This window comes from Lynx canadensis, chromosome C1, assembly GCF_007474595.2.
Source record: "Lynx canadensis isolate LIC74 chromosome C1, mLynCan4.pri.v2, whole genome shotgun sequence".
NCBI classification, from domain to species: Eukaryota; Metazoa; Chordata; class Mammalia; order Carnivora; family Felidae; genus Lynx; species Lynx canadensis.
In genome coordinates this window covers 178,369,520-178,388,939 of record NC_044310.1, presented here as the reverse complement: position 1 = coordinate 178,388,939, position 19,420 = coordinate 178,369,520, and the positions used below count along the sequence as shown (strand labels likewise).

The 19,420-nt window shown below is 39.4% G+C and overlaps 1 protein-coding gene across 2 annotated transcripts in view; it reads left to right on the top strand.

Annotated features, from left to right (window-relative positions):
- The window catches only part of TMEFF2 (transmembrane protein with EGF like and two follistatin like domains 2), a 229,431-nt gene extending 217,566 nt beyond the window's left edge, over window positions 1–11,865 (top strand). For both annotated transcript variants that reach the window (XM_030327521.1, XM_030327520.1), the window contains 3 exons: window positions 6,107–6,230; window positions 8,019–8,177; window positions 11,534–11,865. In XM_030327521.1, coding sequence (XP_030183381.1) covers window positions 6,107–6,230; window positions 8,019–8,177; window positions 11,534–11,630 — 380 coding nt within the window. In that variant the 3' untranslated portion in view covers window positions 11,631–11,865. The remainder of the gene's footprint in view (window positions 1–6,106; window positions 6,231–8,018; window positions 8,178–11,533) is intronic.
- The last annotated feature ends 7,555 nt before the right edge of the window (window positions 11,866–19,420 follow it).

Below are 19,420 nucleotides of genomic sequence, written 5' to 3'. Positions count from 1 at the left end.
CTTGATTTCAGCTCAGGTCATGATCCCAGGATCTTGGGATTGAGCCCCAGGTGGGGCTCCGCACTAAGCGTGGAGCCTGCCTAAGATACTCTCTCTCTCTCTCTCTCTCTCTCTCCCTCTCTCTCTCTCTCTCACCCCCACTCTGGCCCTCTCTATCCCTCTCCTTCTCTAAAATAAAAAAAAGAAAAGAAAAGAATTTCTCTCTGTCTCTACCCATCCTATTCCCAACCCAGACCACTGCCTAACTGGCAAAATTGTGGATCCAAATAGTTTCCACTATTCTTCTGAAAAAAATAGGTTCCACTGGTAGAAGAAATGTTGAATTGGTAGCCAAGGACTTGGTTTCTGTTTTGAAGTTATTTTTCCAAATCTTTAACAGACATTAAATAACTAGGAAGATTGGGACTGCTCTTTACAAAACTTGAGAATCGATTGTGTCTTTAAATGCCTTCATGTCCCTTGCCCTAGCTGTCGCTTTTAGCTAGGATTCTCATTTGAGTCTCTGTCTTAGAGGCTTTAAAAAAGGAGAGACTCTTCTCATCTACTCATCTGCGCCTTGAAGAAACCATGACAGCAGGTGAAGCTATTATAGAATTTGTTAAGAAGAACAAATACAAGTTGCAAGACCTCCTATTGCATTACGTTCAGAACCTGTTCAATAGGAACACTTTTCTGGTCTTTAAAAACCCTCGACTATAATTCAAGCTCATATTCAAGATATGAGGCTTTACTGCCACCTCATATGTTTATACGTGATAAAGATAAGGACACGAAATCCTAAGAATTACATATTTTCTCTGAAACCAACTCTAATCAACAACAGGGACAATCATGACTTTACTTCTAAATTCATAATTTGGTTCTGTCCCAGACACAATATAAATATAATAGAAATAAAGACAATTTTTCTTTTTCATGTTCGTTAAATAAAACTATTTTCAAACTGCTTTAGAGCTCTGGCAGGAAGTAGGGGACAGGTGAAATCTAGTAATCACAACAGGTGTGCAAGCATATGACTACTTCGGTGCTGGGCTTTCCTTGTGCCATTATTAAATGTAAAAAACAAAAATATTATATAAATATCTTCACAATGGAAGACTTCGTTTGTTGGAAAGGTGTGGCACATTGTGTGTGCCCATAGGAAAAGCTTGTTAAAAAGGTAGTAAATGAAATGATGTTACACGTATGTCTGCACTTGTCAAAGATAATTTATGATGTGAAAGCATGCTGTTAAATATTGAATTTAAGGAGCACTTGGGTGGCTCAGTCGGTTAAGCGTCCAACTTCAGCTCAGGTTATGATCTCACGGTTCATGAGTTTGAGCCCCACATCAAGCTCTCAGCTGTCAGTGCAGAGCCTGCTTCCGACTGGCTGTCTCTCTCTCTCTCTGCCCCTCCCCTGCTTGTGCTCTTGCCCTCTCTGTCAAAAGTAAATAAACATCTAAAAAAAGTAATTAAATTTAAATCCACAAGCATACTTTTTTCCAAAAGGAAGATAATGCATAGGGGAGTTCACTTTAGGCTAGAACGTCTGAATTATGGGCATTGTAAATATTTAAGATATTTTATACCCTTTGATAAAGTAAAATGTTCCCATAATTCAGGCAAAGTGATTTCCTTTATTTACTATACCTAAATAATGTCCCTATTTGTCTAATTCTTTTTCCCAGCATATCAAAAGTAATAATATTTCACATTAAATATTAGTAAATATTTATTGGTAATTTATTTTAAGTAACTATTAGCAATAGAAACAAATATTACTCTTAGAATTCAAAGAACCTAGAAGTCTGAAACAATCAAGTAACACTACACTTTTGTTACTACAAAACAGTAACACTACAAAATCTGCACAATAGTAAGAAGGCTTTTTTTTAACACCACCAGAAACCCACTACTCCTCATTCACTTACTGAACAAGTTCTAGTTGCTTAAAAATGTGCAGTGGAAATCTGGCTCCCGAAAACATCCACTGAATCTTCGATGTTACCTCTGGTTTAGGATCTTTCCAACTTACTCGGAAATCCTTACACAGAAGCAGACCACTCCTAGAGAATCAGTGACATAAGGGATTTGTATAGATTCAAAAAAAAAAGGCCTGATTAAAGCAAAACCGGGCTATCTCCAGAGAAATATCATCTGATCAGCCCCCGAAAGGCCTCCCAGATTACAGTGCACTATGGGTAGGGCTTGTAGCTACAGAACTTTGATCTTACAAAATACCCAAAGTGAGTGGGCTGGAGAAAGCTGACTCACCCTCCTCCCCCCCGGCCCCCCAAAAAATACACAGAAAAGTCAGAACCAGTCAGTTCAATTCATATGAAATATAATTGTCAAATGGATGAGAAACCCAAGGTGGTACAGTTAAAGCCATTCCCAATTTGTAGGCTGCACAGAAGTCAAATTGTTTTGAGACTGTTCAGAGAACAGAGCATCAGAACAAGAGAAATGGGTTGACTGAGTGAATACTTAATAGCATCAGACACTAATAGTTTTGTGCATCCATTTCTGCAACTAGGACTCTAGGTTTGCAAGTTCAGGTTGGCTTCTCAGGGCACCCCACCCTGGAGAGTACTTGAATAGAGACCATGAAGCTCCTTTTGCCACACTCTAACCTTTGTCCAAGGAAACATGGTTTCTTCGGAGATGTGGATAGTTTTAGTCCAGTTTTACACTCTCATATTTCTGCCTCAGTCCATAATGTGTTTCTTTGCCAGATGAATTCTCTAATCAAATTATTCCCAGCTTTGGGGGAAGAGGAAGGCAGGAATAACGCTGAACACACACACATATACACACACTCCAGGTTATATAGATTTAAGTCTCGGAACTGCTTGGCCTGCCTCTGCCCCTTTTCTAACTACTTCCCTTACTTGCCTTGTGGTAAGGTAGAAACTTTCCCTGTCTCTTTCCCCCCCCTCACCCATCTCTTTCTCTGAAAGCACAAGGACAGAAATGATACATGCAGCTGTGCTTTAGAGCAACCCACCTCTATAGCTCTTGACTGGAGCGTTGACTAGCAATAGGTATGAAGTCCTGTTAACTGCTACAGGTAACTCAGATTATACCAGAAATTGTTTCTTAAAAGGGTCCGGATCTCTTTCAGCATAAATCCTTTGTAAACAATTGGGTGGGAAATCAGTTAAGGATTTTAAACAAAAACACGAAGAGTTTCTACCATTGTCACTATCTCTTTTAGCAGAAAGAACACAACCCTTACATTAAACCTCTTTTTCAATGGAGGACAGAGAAATTGACGTCTAAATTGTCAGCCACTGTAGGAAACATATGGACTGCCAAAGCGTAATTTTTGTATTTTTTGAATCTTGAAATGCTTCTGTGTGCATAAACATCAGGATCACCAATATTATCATCCATACACATATTTGTTCGGAATATTAGATTTCTGTGTCTCTATTCTTCTTAATATACTTAAATCTCATTTCTAAAATATGTCTATTGCATTACTAGAAGTGGTTATACATTCAGGTTTTCAATCAACTGGTTTACTTGGTTGGATTGACTATAAATTTGTTGACATATATTGATGGTTCCTCATTTTCTTGCTCAGGGATCATTTCTTCTACTCATTTATTTTCAATCTCTCTAACTTTCTCATTTGACAGTATCCTATGAGTAGCATAACAGAGCACTCCAAGCTCATAAGGAATGGTGTGAACTAATTAGCAGATTTTATGGTAGAAACTATTCCCCTCACACGTGATCATCCTATCTGGGTAATAAACTTTGTGAAAGTATCTGGTTCTTACTACACGAAGGCAACAGTCTAACTCAAACAAGCTCTTACTTTGCCCTTGGACTTTGGTTCATAACTGTGGATATGGTATCAATCCAGAAACAAAAGCAGAATGGGGTGAGGGACGGAGTTGAAAATAAAATTGCCTAAAAACGGATTTGGAGTTAAGAAAATTCTTGATCTTCTTCAGCAACTGACAAAAAGAAAAATAGTCCTAATAAGATGTGTTCAAAAAATAGGCTGGAAATCACAATGTGTAACTGAAATTTAGGGACGTTACAGAAAATTCCCCTCCGTGCAGGTGTGCAGAAGCACTGAAGAGTTACTAACAAACACTGAATACAAGTGTTGAATAGTTTGTCATGGGGAGAAGATCCAGAACTAAGAATGAGAATCAGTGCTGGTTCGTTACATAAGCAGTGGGGCTGGCTGGCAAAGCCCACTGTGAAAGTCGCCTTTAAACAGCAGGTGCATGGTTTGACCACTGCAGCTTGTAGCCTCCTGGCAGCATCAGCAAATGAGCCTAATCTTCTCTATGGATTTATGAATGACCACAAGCCATTCCCAAGGTACATCGAAATACCATGATTGGCCTGCTTCCAGTTTAATCACATATTCCCATGTTGGAAATTGCACCCAACATTACTTATTTCACTTTTTTGTGTGTTTGCTCACTGAGGCTCTAATGTGTGTGCCCAAAACACCATGACACAATTCCAAAGTAGCTTGGAAAAATGGGAGAAGACAAAAGAGAAAGTTCTGTATATTCTTCGTCTTTTCCATCGAAGTGGTTCATTAATTTTAACTATATTCACCAAAGTAGAAATATTAGAGATACAGTGCAAACAAAATATCACCTAAGTAGGTAAAGAGACACAAATATAGAACAAATGAATGATTTAAATGTAATCTCCAGTCTCTCTAGCAGCTTGTGACAAATCCTTTATTAATTTGAGTATGTGATTTGAAATACTACCCATCATTCAAATGTACACAAATATTCCCACGCAAGAAAACACTTAACATATTTGACGATATACTTCAAACTTTAAAGTTATGCAGAGGACACCTAGACCTTAAAAGGTATAGTAGATATTTTACAGCTCTGCTTAAACATAAATAATGCATTTGTCTGATTCACCAATATTGAAGGTATTTTTTCTCCTGATGAATATACACATCATCTGTGATCGTCAATACAAAACTATAAGGATGCACTGTAATAAAAGCTGTACCTCTACGTGAAATAATAGGAAATAATCTATTTCATGAAAATAGTAATTCATTCTTAATCTTCCATTACCGCTGTCATTACCTCTATGTCAGTGGGATGGAAGAGCGTCTTAGACTGAGTCAAAAAGTTCTGGTTTTCACGTGCTTAGGCAACAATTTTAAAGTCTGTCAGGTCAGGCCACAGATTACAGAAGAGACTCAAAAAAGACAAAACTTTGTATTAAAAAGTGAACATATTCCAAAGACTATTTAGAGATGGTATTACAAATAGCAAGCAAATGTATTGGGGCTAACGGTCAGAAAAAGTATTTTAATGTCTTCGTAGAAACGTAAGAAAACAAAACTCGTTAATGATAGAGGAAAGGGTTCATTTTAGAACACAAACTTTTTCTTTATTGTAAGTTTAACTTTCACATAACGTTGTTAACACAGGCCAGCTACCATGCATCGGAATACACTCACAGCATTCAATATGTACTGTGTTAGTATCTACATAAATGATTCTGAAATAACGTTTGTTCTTTCGATAGCCTTATTTTGGCAATAAGAAAATGTATGGATGCTAGTAAAATGCACATTCACAGTAAATGGAAAAAGCCTGAAAGAATACATTTGTTGCAATTTGCATTGGTTTTGGGAAAGGTCTGTTTAACAACTGAACACAGCCGTATTTTGACTTTTAAGCTCCCACACTGAGAAAGTATCCAGGTACGGCAGCAATTTACTGGCAGCAATTTAGGGACATTATGCTGGGCTTTGAAATTCAAAAAATAGGATAGTTCTTCTTGAATTATTTTATGATCAATGTACAGTCTCTACACAAGGAAAATTAAAGCTGTCTGACGACTCATAGAAACATCACTGGCTATTAAAGATGGAAGAAATTGCATAAAAGCATGAAAAGCATTGGGTAATTTTGCAGTTTCATCTCTAAACACAATTGTAAAGATGTCGGTCTTTCAGTTCTTTCTCCCTCGTTCTTCTGAAGCTTAGCCTTTTAGTTCTTGCCCTTTTAAATATTTTTGCCTACTATAGCTTTGCTTCTTAATGTCCTGGTTGGTCTTACTGGGCTAAGAAAGTATTTACAAGGGGTGCCTGCTTTTATCTGTATTCACAGAGAATGCTAACAAGTTAGAAGAAAGTGCAAGAGAGCACCACATACCTTGCCCAGAACATTACAATGGTTTCTGCATGCATGGAAAGTGTGAACATTCTATCAATATGCAGGAGCCATCTTGCAGGTAATGTTTTCACTCTTTAACTATTAAAATGTGGAAAGTAAAAATATAAAACTAAATTCTGGATGTTTGCAGAGAATTGGATGGCATTCTGTCTGACTGAGTGATGCTCAGCAAAACTTTTCGCTGCCTCTCCCCCTCACCCCCCACACAGACCCACTAGAAAGCCCTGAAATGGGTGTGCCTTACACACGGGAGTACGATGTAACATATTATTATGTACACTCTTCTAGTAGCATTTTAAATTGTACTTTTGGCATTACAAGCTTCTTAAAAACTCAACCTCCTCCTCTGGTTTATTCACCACTCTTTCCCATGGACATAGAATAGCTCTTGACACATAATACGTGCTCAGTAAGTATTTCTGAAATGAATGGATGGGGACTGACTATACATTAAGAGAACATGATCGCTTCTGGGAGGTCTTTTCCAGAGTCCTTCAGGTGTTCTAATAAATATTATCAATCTTGGTTTTGCTAGACACATACTCTTTTCTGCGGACCTGCTGTCCAGAAGCCTTGTATAGTGAGATTATTAGCTGTACCTCCCCAGATTCTAAGTAGGTTGATACCCAAAGAAACTCCTTGCCTGGATTTACTTAATAAATATAAATATCTGCTGAATATTCATGAATAGAACATAATTATTTCAGAGATGGTAAAGCCAAACTTAAAAAACAAATGTATTTTTATAAAGGAAGATACAAGTGGCATATGATGAAATAGGTTGTGTATTGCTATACAGTGAGAGGACTTTCTCTCTCTTCTCTCTTCCTCTTCCCTCTCCTCCTTCTTCTCCTCCTCCTCTTTTTCTGTGTCTCTTACCTCCCCCCCCCCCGAAGAACTGTCTTCCTTTTACGTTTTCCTTAACTGAACACACTAACACCTACCTTCCAGTGAAGCCAGGTAGAGTGAACAAAACTGAGATTTGTTCCTGCTGCTCTCTTATCCTTACCAGGGTCCCCATTACTGAACCCTTCTGAGGCAGAAGGAAAGACCTCAGGATGTAGAAATTCCATGTGACGTACTAAAATAATTGCACAAAGCCAATGACAAGTTGATCCTCATTGGTATTGTTATGTGAACTGGTTCTTCATTCCATTGTCAACTGCTAGTTGCAACCCAAAGATGGTCTACTGGAGCTTTCTGATGAGGGCTGAGTAAGTGAGAAGCAGCATTCATTCTCAGATGAATAGCACATGGGTTTATTTTACAGAACTATATTGCCTACACCATACTTTTCTTCCTACTGAAATTTAACTAACATAAGTAGACAACTTTATGATCAATAAAGATATTGCTTGTTGTACTTCTGGTCTAAACATTTTTCAACAGTTATTCTCACAGTAGCATAGAGAATGCTTTATCCAAAAATAAATAAATAAATAAATAGCCCTTGTTTGTTACCCCTATCCTCCGAAACAAACCTTTTCTCAAGATAATCATGTTGGCTTAGGTTGACTAAAGAGCAAGTTACAGAAAATGTGAGGCTCACTTGAACAAAAATATATAGGAAGAACAATGACCTCTGGACATCTCTTACTTCTCGCATGATCATCACAAACTACCTACCAACCCTCCTATCTTCAAAATCTTATGAGTATAAAAGAAAAACCTTATGTTTTTGAAACCGAAAACACACGGAGATCTTGTGGAAAATAAGTAGTAGAAAACCATATCTACAAAGTAGCATTTTTTTTTTTTTTAGAGAAACAAGAAGATAAATGGGTATGGGCCAACTATAAAAATGAGTCTCCCAGCTATAGGTAACCAGACACTTCATTTCTTCCAGGTGCGATGCTGGTTATACTGGTCAACACTGTGAAAAAAAGGACTACAGTGTACTGTATGTTGTCCCCGGCCCTGTACGATTTCAGTATGTCTTAATCGCCGCTGTGATTGGAACCATTCAGATTGCTGTCATCTGCGTGGTGGTCCTCTGCATCACCAGGTCAGTACCTGTGCTCAATGGCCACCCAGATAAAGGAATATGTTGTTTCTCCTTGCCTGAAACAGTTCACTCTAGATGTGAGTCCCTTTGTGGCCTCTGTGGTCATCCATTCTCTGGAGTCCAATTTCCTCATCATAACAGCATATGAATAGCATCGATTTTCATGCTGGAATAGTACAAATTATTTTCCTTATTTTTTCATGTTGATGAGGATTATTTATTTCTGAAGCAAAGATACTTTTTTCTTTAAAGCATAATGCCAATCTTTGTTTAAACCTGCTCTTCTCTTTTAGCTATAAAAAGTCAGTCCTCATTCAAACTACAAACAGACTAATGAAATGACCAGTGTTTCCTTCTTTACTCAGATCAGTATGCCAAAAGAGGTCAGAATAGATTGGTTACAAGGCCTAGAAACGTGGTAATGTATAGCTCTCATTTGTGGTACTTATATTTCCAAGTGTAACTCACAGATATAATCATTTTTAACATATTTGATATAAACAAGTACATTTTTGTCTTAAGTTAATGAAATAGCTTTTAATCACAAAATTCAAAGACAGCAGCTATAATTTAAAAAGATTATGTTGCAGTACATGAAAACCTTTGGTATAGGGAACAGGCAGCAAATATGACGATAAGCATTTATGTCAAACTCCAGGACAATCAAATGGTAATTGTTTCCTGGAGAGTTAGACTGAGAGAGATCCCTCTGGATCCAGTTTCAACAGGAGAGAAAAATCTGGTTAATTAGTGATGTTTGCCATTGTGCTTGAGGTAAAGGAAGTAAGGCCAGGTATTCACTTGCTTAATTTTATCAGTGTGTCAATTCATGGCAACCAAACTCGTATTATTTACGCCCTGTCTAACCAGCCATATGATTGAAGATACTTCTTTCTGACCCGATTTCATCCTCCTTGAGATAAAAGTTCCAAGAAAGTTTTTCAAGGTTTTTGCCAAATTCACAAGACATTTAAACTTTCATTCATTTATACAGCTCTATAGTAAATCAGAAGGTTTCCTCCAAAATTATTTTTCTACAGACAGGAAAATAAAATAAAGCATCATATCTTTAGAAAATAAAGGCCATAATACATCTCTGTAGCTGTATTGCACTATCTTCTTTGAGGACAAGTGTGGCATTTGCTCTTGAAAAAGACAAAATATGGTTCATAAATCCTTTCTGGGCCTAAAAGCTTAAGGGAAGATCATCGACTGGAGCTTTGTGCTGCTCAAAGCCAAGTTGAGCTCATCAACTAGACTCTCACGTTTAGATGCCAAGTGAGTCAATGGATTATGTTAAAATAGATTCTAGGGAACATAAAGATAACTCAGGAAACCAAAAATACTGAGTATAAAGGAAAGATAGAAAAGAATCTAAAACACAAGAGATGGTGCCATGTTACTCTAAGGGGCTTGAGCCTTCTGATATCTACACAATGTACACGAGCAACCAAATTCATATTAATGGGTCTGATCTCATAACTGTTGGATTTGCTACTTCCTGTACTGACAAAAATGCAAAGCTTTCAATATTTTAGCATATGTCCTCAAGTTTGTTATTAGCCACAGTCCTGTTCCCATACATAATAAGAACAGCTGGAATGCCCAGGGTGTGCACATATGCATACACACACACACACACACACACACACACACACATATTTAATAACGTGAGAAAGGAACAGGTATCCCCGTTTTCAAAACAGAGGCTCTGAGGTGTGAGAAGCTAGCAAATTGCTAAGTTTACACATGAGCAATAAAGACAGCTCTGGAGTCCAGGCTGCCTGGTGCAAGAGCCTGCGCCCTTAACCACTGCTCATCCTGCCCCTCGGCTGGTCATGACGTTGTGTGTTCTGATGCTCACGACAGCCTAAACTGAGCTCCAAATTAGAGGAAGCCATTTTTTCCAGGCAAATGGCCGTTTTCATTTTCCACGTTAAAACAAAACAAAACCTATTCTCTGTTTACTTCTGAGGAGGAGTACGTGAGCTAAGTTACCGTTATTGTAACACGTTTTATAAATCTGTACTGGGATGTCCTAGTCTTCCAGAGTCTTTCCAGGATTCATACTAGTCAACAAGCCGCACTTTGCCCAGTGTGGATTCATTTCATTCTCATGGGAACATTCTGCTCCAAAACCAGATTTTCCAATGAGGCCATCTGCCCGTCACCCAAACCCTCCCTTTTTCTGGCCACCTTGACCATGCTTGCCTGTCAAGACCCATTCCAACATACTCAGTTGCTAAAATATTTATAAAATTGCACCAAGCAGAGGTCTGCTCATTCTCTTCAATTTTTTTTTAATTTCTCCATCACCTGGTCTCTCCTGTTTTTTCTCTCTTCTCCTCCTCCCGCTTTCTTTTTTTCTAATTGCTTCCCCTTGTTTTTATTATGTTAGTCAAACATCTGTCCTCCTTCTAAATACAACATGTGTCTTAAAATTATAGACATCCAGAGACATGTTCTGGAATGAAAAGAGTTGCCCTGTTAGGAAGATGGATTTTTAATCTTTTTATCTCTAGCTCCGACTTGCTGGGAATGCGACTTTCGGCTCCACGTTCATTTTGACAGATCTGCCACACCCCTGGAAAAAATATAAATATATATTCTGAAATATTTATTCACGTATGAACATACATATGAATATCTAATCCCCGATGCCCATCTTACTATAATAGGATTTGATATGAACTTTACATCGTTGTTCTTATTTGCATCGTCAAAGCATTCTTTTGTTACAAGAGAAAAGACACCAGACAGATCAGAGCTTTTCAGATAATTTGACTAAATTTAGCTTTTTATAGAAGCTAAATAACGGGTCCCAATTTATATCTCTAGTTGAGAGTATTAATATGTAAAAGTGATATTAGGCTGGACCGGAACAATATCTCTTTTCAGTACATATCAGATATTAACAGTTGGCTCATTCTCTGGTGGGATAGAATTTAAACTTGTAGCACTGAAATGTCAATATAACATTCATCCTTAGGACATTTAAAATACAAAATTGTTGAAGACCTTTAAAGTGAGAGGAGATGAGCTCACAACTTGCTTGATCGCATTGTGCTGAGTCATTCTTCTGCCTTACTGAGTGAGCAGCGCAAGACTAGGTAACCGCGTTCCTCCCCGACTTCTGCTTCTGTTCCTCAGTTCTCCTCAACAAATGCTTAAACGCGGTGGCAAGGAGAAGCAAACAGGAAAAATCTTCCAACATAATCCCAGCTTCTGCTGCTAATAAATTCTTTGGTCTGAAATATTTCGACAGTTTGCTTAATCCATGACTTCAGTCTGTAATTGTAGGACCAAATTTTAGGTATAGCACTGGACTAAGATCTGTGAACTTTCCAACCTTCTAGGAAATGCCCCAGAAGCAACAGAATTCACAGACAGAAGCAAAATACAGGGCACTACAGTTCAGACAACACAACAAGAGCATCCACGAGGTTAATCTAAAGGGAGCATGTTGCACAGTGGCCGGACTACCGAGAGCTGGGACTACACAATACAGTATTATAGACAAAAGAATAAGACAAGAGATCTACACATGTTGCCTTGCATTTGTGGTAATCTACACCAATGAAAACATGTACTACAGCTATATTTGATTATGTATGGATATATTTGAAATAGTATACATTGTCTTGATGTTTTTTCTGTAATGTAAATAAACTATTTATATCACACAATATAGTTTTTTCTTTCCCATGTATTTGTTATATATAATAAATACTCAGTGATGAGAAAAAATTGGCATTCTTAAATGTGCGGTATCTCATAACTGTAAATATAATCAAGCTAGTACAATCTGTACAGGTACCAGTAGTTCATCTTTCCCCACACCTTGAGACAGAGCATTAGTTTATACAGGACTCAGTGGCTAGGTTTTGAGTGATTCCAAGATCAAGGGAAATGATGGTTATTGGAAAAGAGAAAAAATAATTTTCTTTGTATCGAATGAGGGTAAAATATTTCAGATCTCCGAATCATCTCTATTTCATCAACTTCCCCGGTCTTCCATTTTCATCCCCAGAGCTGAAAAACCTCTGGCATATAAACTAAATCAAAGAAAAAAGGGAGGGAAAGTGTTTTATAACTCATAAAAAAGGGGGAAAGAAGATATTGGTTTTTATTTGGAAGACATCTTAGCCTCCCCCCATTAAGTGCATATACCTGCAGGATCTGGAACGAGATACATATCAGGAATACACACAGCACAAAATCTATTCCATTTAGGTGAGCGGAATTAACAACTTGGAGAAAAATTTAATAACACCGTTAAAAGGGAAACACCAGAGTCGTGGATTCTCAGAAGCACCTTGTTGCATTTATATTATAGAGTTCTTTAAAAAGAAGTTAGAATCCCCACCAAATTTCTTACGAATGGCCTTATGGCTAATGCAATGCCATTATTTGAAGTGAAACCAGATTGATGATGATTATTTCATGAAAACACAGAAACATGTTTTAAGTATATTTATACGCTGATATAAGAAAGCAAATTAATCCTGGGGCGCCTGGGTGGCTCAGTCAGTTGAGTGTCCGACTCTTGATTTTTGGGTCAGGTCATGATCTCGTGCTTAGTGAGTTCGAGCCCTACACAGGGCTCCATGCTGACAGTGTGGAGCCTGCTTAGGATCCTCTGTCTCCCTCTCTCTCTGCCCCTCCCCCACTCGTGCTGTCTCTGACTCTCTCAAAATAAGTAAATAAACTTAAAAAAAAATCAATCCCATAGCATCTGAAAGAATTTAGTGGGAAGTTGATAGGGATTTTTCAGTATGTAAATAGGTATGACTGGAAAGAAATAAGATGTGAGTACTCTCTGAGAGTAAGAAGTAAATAAGGAATCAAATAATTGCCTTATTATGACTCCATTCTCCTCAGCTTTCTGTGGCTAATGTAGTACATCTTAAATAGAGCTTTCTCTGTCTCCTTTAAATGACCTCTGCACGGAGTAAGAGGAACGCCACTTCTGTGTCCAAAAAAAAAAGATAAATATCAAATTAATACATTCTGGATATAAAATATTCGGTGAAAAATAAGTTTCTTGAAGTGATATTTAAGATATTTGTTAAAGCATTTAAAGGGGGGACAATCTAAATAGGATTTAGGTCTCTGCGAAAAACCTGGTTTTCTAGGTTAATCGGCCCTCTGAAAAGTGTGAAACTATTGGCATAATCATCACACAAGTGTTTCCAAAAATCGGTCTTGTGCTGCTTGTACAAAACAAACTCCATTTAAACTTGTACACGGAGCTTTAGTTTGATTAAAAAGCACAGAGATGTACTAGCGGTGATCTCCTTTGTAAGACAGTAGGTAATGGCAGACAAACCCTTCCTCCCAAGGGAAGAGCAATGATACAATACTACAGAACTTAGAGTTTAAGCGAAACAGTTCCACTGACCTTTCCCTGTTAAGAGTATGAAATGACTTGCTTTGCTAAGTATCTGTATGCTACTTTGCAGGAATGTTTATCAAAGAATCATAAACCTGAGTGTTGGAAAAGTCCTTGGAGTTAATAACACAATGCATTCCTCTTCACCTCCATGATCACCTATCCGATGAAGGAAATCCTTTTAAAAGAAACATAGTGAATCATAAGTGACCATATACTATGTGCCAAGCGCTATGCAAAATCTTAGGAAAATACAAGTAAAACACGATCTTTACTCTAAAGCAACTCACAATCTAGTCCTGACAGAAAATCATCCAGCCTCTGCTTGCACATTTCTTATAACTTGGAATTTCATTCTTAGACAATTCTAATTTTGAGACCTGTTTTTCTCATATTGAGCTGAATTTTACTTCTCTGTGGTTTCTGCCCATGGCTCTTATTTTTCCTTACTGGAGCAAAAGAATAATGACTTATGAATTTAAGACTTTAAAAACAGATACCATGTTTTCTCCACTCACTGCATGGCCCCTTTGCAAGTGCTTTCTTCTCCTGGCGAAATATCCTTCATGTTCTCATCTGATCTTCATGTGATATAGTTTCCCCTACCCCCTGACATCTGCATCATCCTTCCTTGGACAAATTCTACTTTGTCTATTCGTTTCTTTAAGCGTAGAGTTCAGAATTACACGGTTGTGGTCTGGCCAGAAGAGAATATAGTTGAACTTGTAAAAAGCAAATTTAACTGAGAGCCACGATCTCTAAATTCAAGTTCCTACTTTGATCACAAGTTTGTTGTAGAATCTTAAGCAAGTCATTTCAAATCACCGGCCTTATTTTCCTCATTATTTCGATCTCTGTAGCTCTAAGCTTCTAGATATCCAGAAATCTGATACAATACTTTTGTTATTGCTATCCAAGACCACACTATTTTTGCTGTTTGTTCTCAACTTAAATCTAAAACTCTTTAAATAAACTGCTATTAAGCCATGTCATTCTCCCATGCATTCATTATACATTTATTTTACATTATACAGGTACTGAGGGCCACCAATTACCAGCACCACACGAAGCACTGAGACTACAAAGATAAGTAAGGCAGAATCCCTGCCTGAAAGGAGCTCACTGTCCGATTGTCCTGGTTCCTTGCATCAAAGATGCCACAGCCCTGCTGGGAGACTGAGAGCTAAATAAAAATTTATAAAGCACGCAACAAAGGCTAGGATAATGGTCAGTTCAGAGAGCTTGGGGCCCCTGCAGGAAGACTCTCAAGGCCAGGTAGATGTGCCTCTTTGCAGTGAGATACACAGGATGACTTCCTCATTCTCCATACAAACTCTCACTTCTTGCTTCTGAGATTTTATCCACTTCTCACTTCTCTCTTTATACCCTTCTTCTATCCACAGTACCCAGAGCAAAGAGCAGCTCATCAGTGAAGCTTCCGTGTTTCCTTTGGCAGTGTTCCTAATTCTGTTGTAGCATTTTCCATGTTATTCCTTACTCGTCCCTGCAAATCTGTCTTTCCCTTAGCCTGGGAGCAATCAGAAAGCAGAAAATTAGCACCTTGCCAATTGTTCCCATTTCTTCAACGAACATCTATTGGGCGCCTATACCATGCCAGAGACTATTCTAGGTGCTATTACGTAGTGATGAAGTAGATAACAGGTCTCTGCACCCAGGCTGACCTTCTAGCAAAGGAGATAGAGGTGAGGATTAATTAAACAGTAAACAAAAACAACAACACAACCATAAAGTTTAAGTTCTATTCAAAGAATGAAAGTTAGAATGAGGTGACTCGGGGTGACTGGATGGTGAGTGGGGATTGGGTCCCTCCAAGGAGAGTATGGTCTTTAAAACTTGGCCTCTGACTCAAGACAGAAATGGGTCCTAGGCGAAGTTCCACTTTACTAACTACTCAACCTTGAGCAAGTTGCCTCAGTTCCATATGCCTTGTATTTAAAACGGAGAGAAAAATGTCTTCCCATCCTCAATAATACTACTATGACAAGTAACTAAGACAATCCATGCTGTGCTTGGAACAATGACGTGTACAGAGTAAGCTTCGGACACATGGAACTTTTTTTCAGGGATAGAATACATATTTGCTGTAAGAGTCATCAAGACGAAAAAAACATAGTTCATCAGTTAAGTGAAACGTAAAAGGAATGAGATGGTTAAAGCTGGGAAGCATCAAGCTATCACACTTACTCAGAGGATTGTCTCTGTGGAGACAAGAGAGCTGGTTCTGGAAAAATGAGGCAATATAGAGTTAAGAAACAATACAGCTCCTCTATTTTTTTTTTTTCCAAATGGGTTCACTGGCATCATGTCTGAACAAAAGGAGGGATCATTCTTTCATGTTAAAAGAGGTCTATCCTGATAAAGCCCATACTGTTAAACCTCTTGTGTGCGTTCCCAGGCACAGGATGAGTGAGTCAATATTGCAGGGACTTTGCAGGGCTGAATTCTTTACTTTCATGAATCCTTGAGGAGAAGTCAGTGCAGACTATCAAAATATGACGGAGATTATCTCAGAGTCATATTAGTCTCTCAGCTAATGTTTATCCTCAGATGCTGCCTCCCGTCTCCAAAGTCATGCACACCTGTGCCAGCTGTTACCGTTCCTCAATTACAGTAGCCACCTCGGTTATATAATTAATCATCTGGATATCAATAACAAAAACCTTTTCCCTTAATTAACTGCTATCTTTATACGAGCATTCCCATTATATGAAGGATGAAGGATTACACAGAGTAATGGCATCGGCTTTAAAACTGATGCGTAAATATACAAATGAATATGACCCTTTGAAATCAGCGTCAGGAAGGTATGGCTGATGTGCAGCCCACCTGATCACATTCACACTTCCGTCCACCCTCGTCCTGGACAAAAATCTGCTTTATTGGTCCACCTACTCTAGGAAGGTGACCTTCATCGATACCTATCTCCGGTAACACTAAGTGAGCTGTTTTAACTTAAGTTTTGCATTTGCTCTTAACTTTCCAATTATTTTTCGTTATTTACCTTGCATCAGATCAGAAAAGAAGGAAATAATGCTTTCCATTATTTCCCAAACCAAATTCAATTCAGCCCAAGAACCTCAACTCAGAGTTAATGAGAAGCCCCAAAGCAGGTGTTACGGGGGAGAGAGGACAGGAACAAGAACCCGTCCTCTGTTCCTAGTGATTCCATTGCCACTGGTAAGCTTGGATCCACAAGGCGTTTAGTCAGAGTGATCTCCTGAGGCAGCCATTCTCCAGACCCACGCAGTCAACCCATTCCGCCAGGCATTTTGAGAGGGCTGTTTGCCCTCCCTCTCTGGGAGTGTCTCCTCTTGCGGGGCTTTCTCCCCTTCTTAATGTCCTCACCACCTTTTTCCTTCTCCTCATGAAGACTTCGTCCTCCGCGACAGCCCATCTTTGCCGCAATCCAGCCTAATTCTCCTCCGGGGAGTTAAGTGTTGAAGACGCAGGCCTCTTTAGGAGTCCAGCTCTGAAAATGAAGCACAGAATAATGTCCCAAGTTGTCGCCACAGTGCACCAAATGACAAGTAAACGTGTTACCTAAATCACATGTAACCAAAATTAGAAAACGCCGATAAGCCAGAAACATAAAACAATCCACCAAGAGATAAACACCGTGGTGTTTGTGTATATCCTTTCAGATAATGTCTATGAATGTATGTTGAGGATTTTAGAAGACAATGAAACAATTTTTAATAAACCGAATCCTCACCAAAGGGTAAGCTACAGAGAATCATAGTCAGTATTAACCTATCCGTGTACACGGTGCGGTTCTTGTTTAACCCCTCTCCGTCATGACTCAGTGAGGCCCTCAGAGTTCAGCCTGGGGTCTCCAAGCGCCCCCTTGTATCTTTCTCTTTGTCTCCCCTTAGCACTAATTTCCACCGTCTCCCATACTCCTTGCAAGGGGCTTTCTGCTGTCAGCACACTTACAGCACTGGCCAGGAGTTCTCAGTCTCGTGGTCTACAGCTGCCCAGACTTTGCCCACAGAGGATGGGGGCCAGATCGACAAGTTCTCCTTAATTGTCCGTGTGCCTAACTTGCATCTGCCTAGATCCAGGGCTGCCTAGCCAGCTGTACCCTCCACTCATGATGAGGCAGTTCTGTGTCTCTTTTCACTCTGGAGAGGCCTCTCTCTGAGCCCCGGGCCACGTAACCATCTCGCGCCCACGATGTGCCTGTACCAATGCCGTCATTCCGCCAAGGGTTTGTGCTGAAGTCAAACTCAGCCCATCATGGGGCCTACCTCTGACTTGAGGTGTTTCCCTTCCCTGCCTTGATTGCTCTGAGTAAAAGGCCATTTGTTGGCATTAATTGAGGCATTTGATTTGATTCAGAACCCAGGAGTTAGTATAAGTAGTGTAAGGTTAAATAACAATAACGATGACATTAAGAAATGTGCATATTTTTGGGGCGCCTGGGTGGCGCAGTCGGTTAAGCGTCCGACTTCAGCCAGGTCACGCGGTCCGTGAGTTCGAGCCCCGCGTCGGGCTCTGGGCTGATGATGGCCCAGAGCCTGGAGCCTGCTTCGGATTCTGTGTCTCCCTCTCTCTTTGCCCCTCCCCCATTCATGCTCTGTCTCTCTCTGTCCCAAAAATAAATAAACGTTGAAAAAAAAAATTTTTAAAAAAAAATTAAAAAAAAAATAAAAAAGAAATGTGCATATTTTTACTTTTATTTACCCAAAAATGTATTATGTGATTCCTTCTTTTTTTTTAATGTTTATGTATTTTTGAGAGACAGAGAGAGTCAGAGTGTGAGCAGGGGAGGGGCAGAGAGAGAGGGAGACACAGAATCCGAAGCAGGCTCCAGGCTCCAAGCTGTCATCCCAGAGCCCGACGTGGGGCTCGAACTCACGAGCTGAGACATCATGACCTGAGCCAAAGTCGGACGCTCAACTGACTGAGCCACCCAGGTGCCCTTATGTGACTCTTTTCAAAAATACTTGAGCCAATTTCAAACTTGAACACAATATAAAGTTGAATAATTAAAAGTGCCATAAGAATGTTATATTACTTAGGGTCGCCCAGGTGGCTCAGTCAGTTGAGCGTCCAACTCTTGATTTTGGCTCACGTCATGATCTCACTCACAGTTTGTAAGATCAAGCCTCATGTCTGGCTCTGTGCTGACAGCAAGGGGCCAACTTGGGATTCCCTGTCTCCCTCTCTCTCTACCCCTCTCCTGCTCTCTCTCTCTCTCTCTCAAAAATAAATAAATAAACATTAAAAAAAAAAAAAAGAATGTATCTTACTTAGAGTAATGCACAAACAGCTGCCACCCATCACCTGAGCTGAAGTTAGCTGCTATAAAAGGACAGAGAATTTTCCTCGTTGAACTTGTCCAGTAAAGACAGTCTATTCTTCTAACGGGCTTTGTTACGCGTTGCTTCAAGGAGTCTCTTTACAAAACAAGGAGGAAAACACTGTGGTCTCCAAGGGACACACTTACCTCTTTACTACTTACTTGAAAGAAACAATGATAACTAGAAGTGATTTCACCTGTTCATATCCATAACCTCTGGACCAATGGCGTTTCCAGAAAGTACCCTCAGAAGGCCAACTGACAAAATGAGGGATGGGGGAGAAAAAAGCGAGTGAGAGAGAGCTGAATCCAGGGCCCCGGAGGGTGAGAGGAACTGAGACAACAAATAATTGGACTGGGGGAGAAGGGGATGGGTATGGGAAGAGGAATTAAAAGATGGTTCCTTCAAATGGCCCTTCGAGAAGAAGTGTGGCCAAAGCCTGTAAGCGGGATTGCAAGAGTACAGAAGGGCTGCGAGAAAACAGGAAGCAGTCAGGGGACACCCCAGCCGGCCTCTGGCCCTGAAGT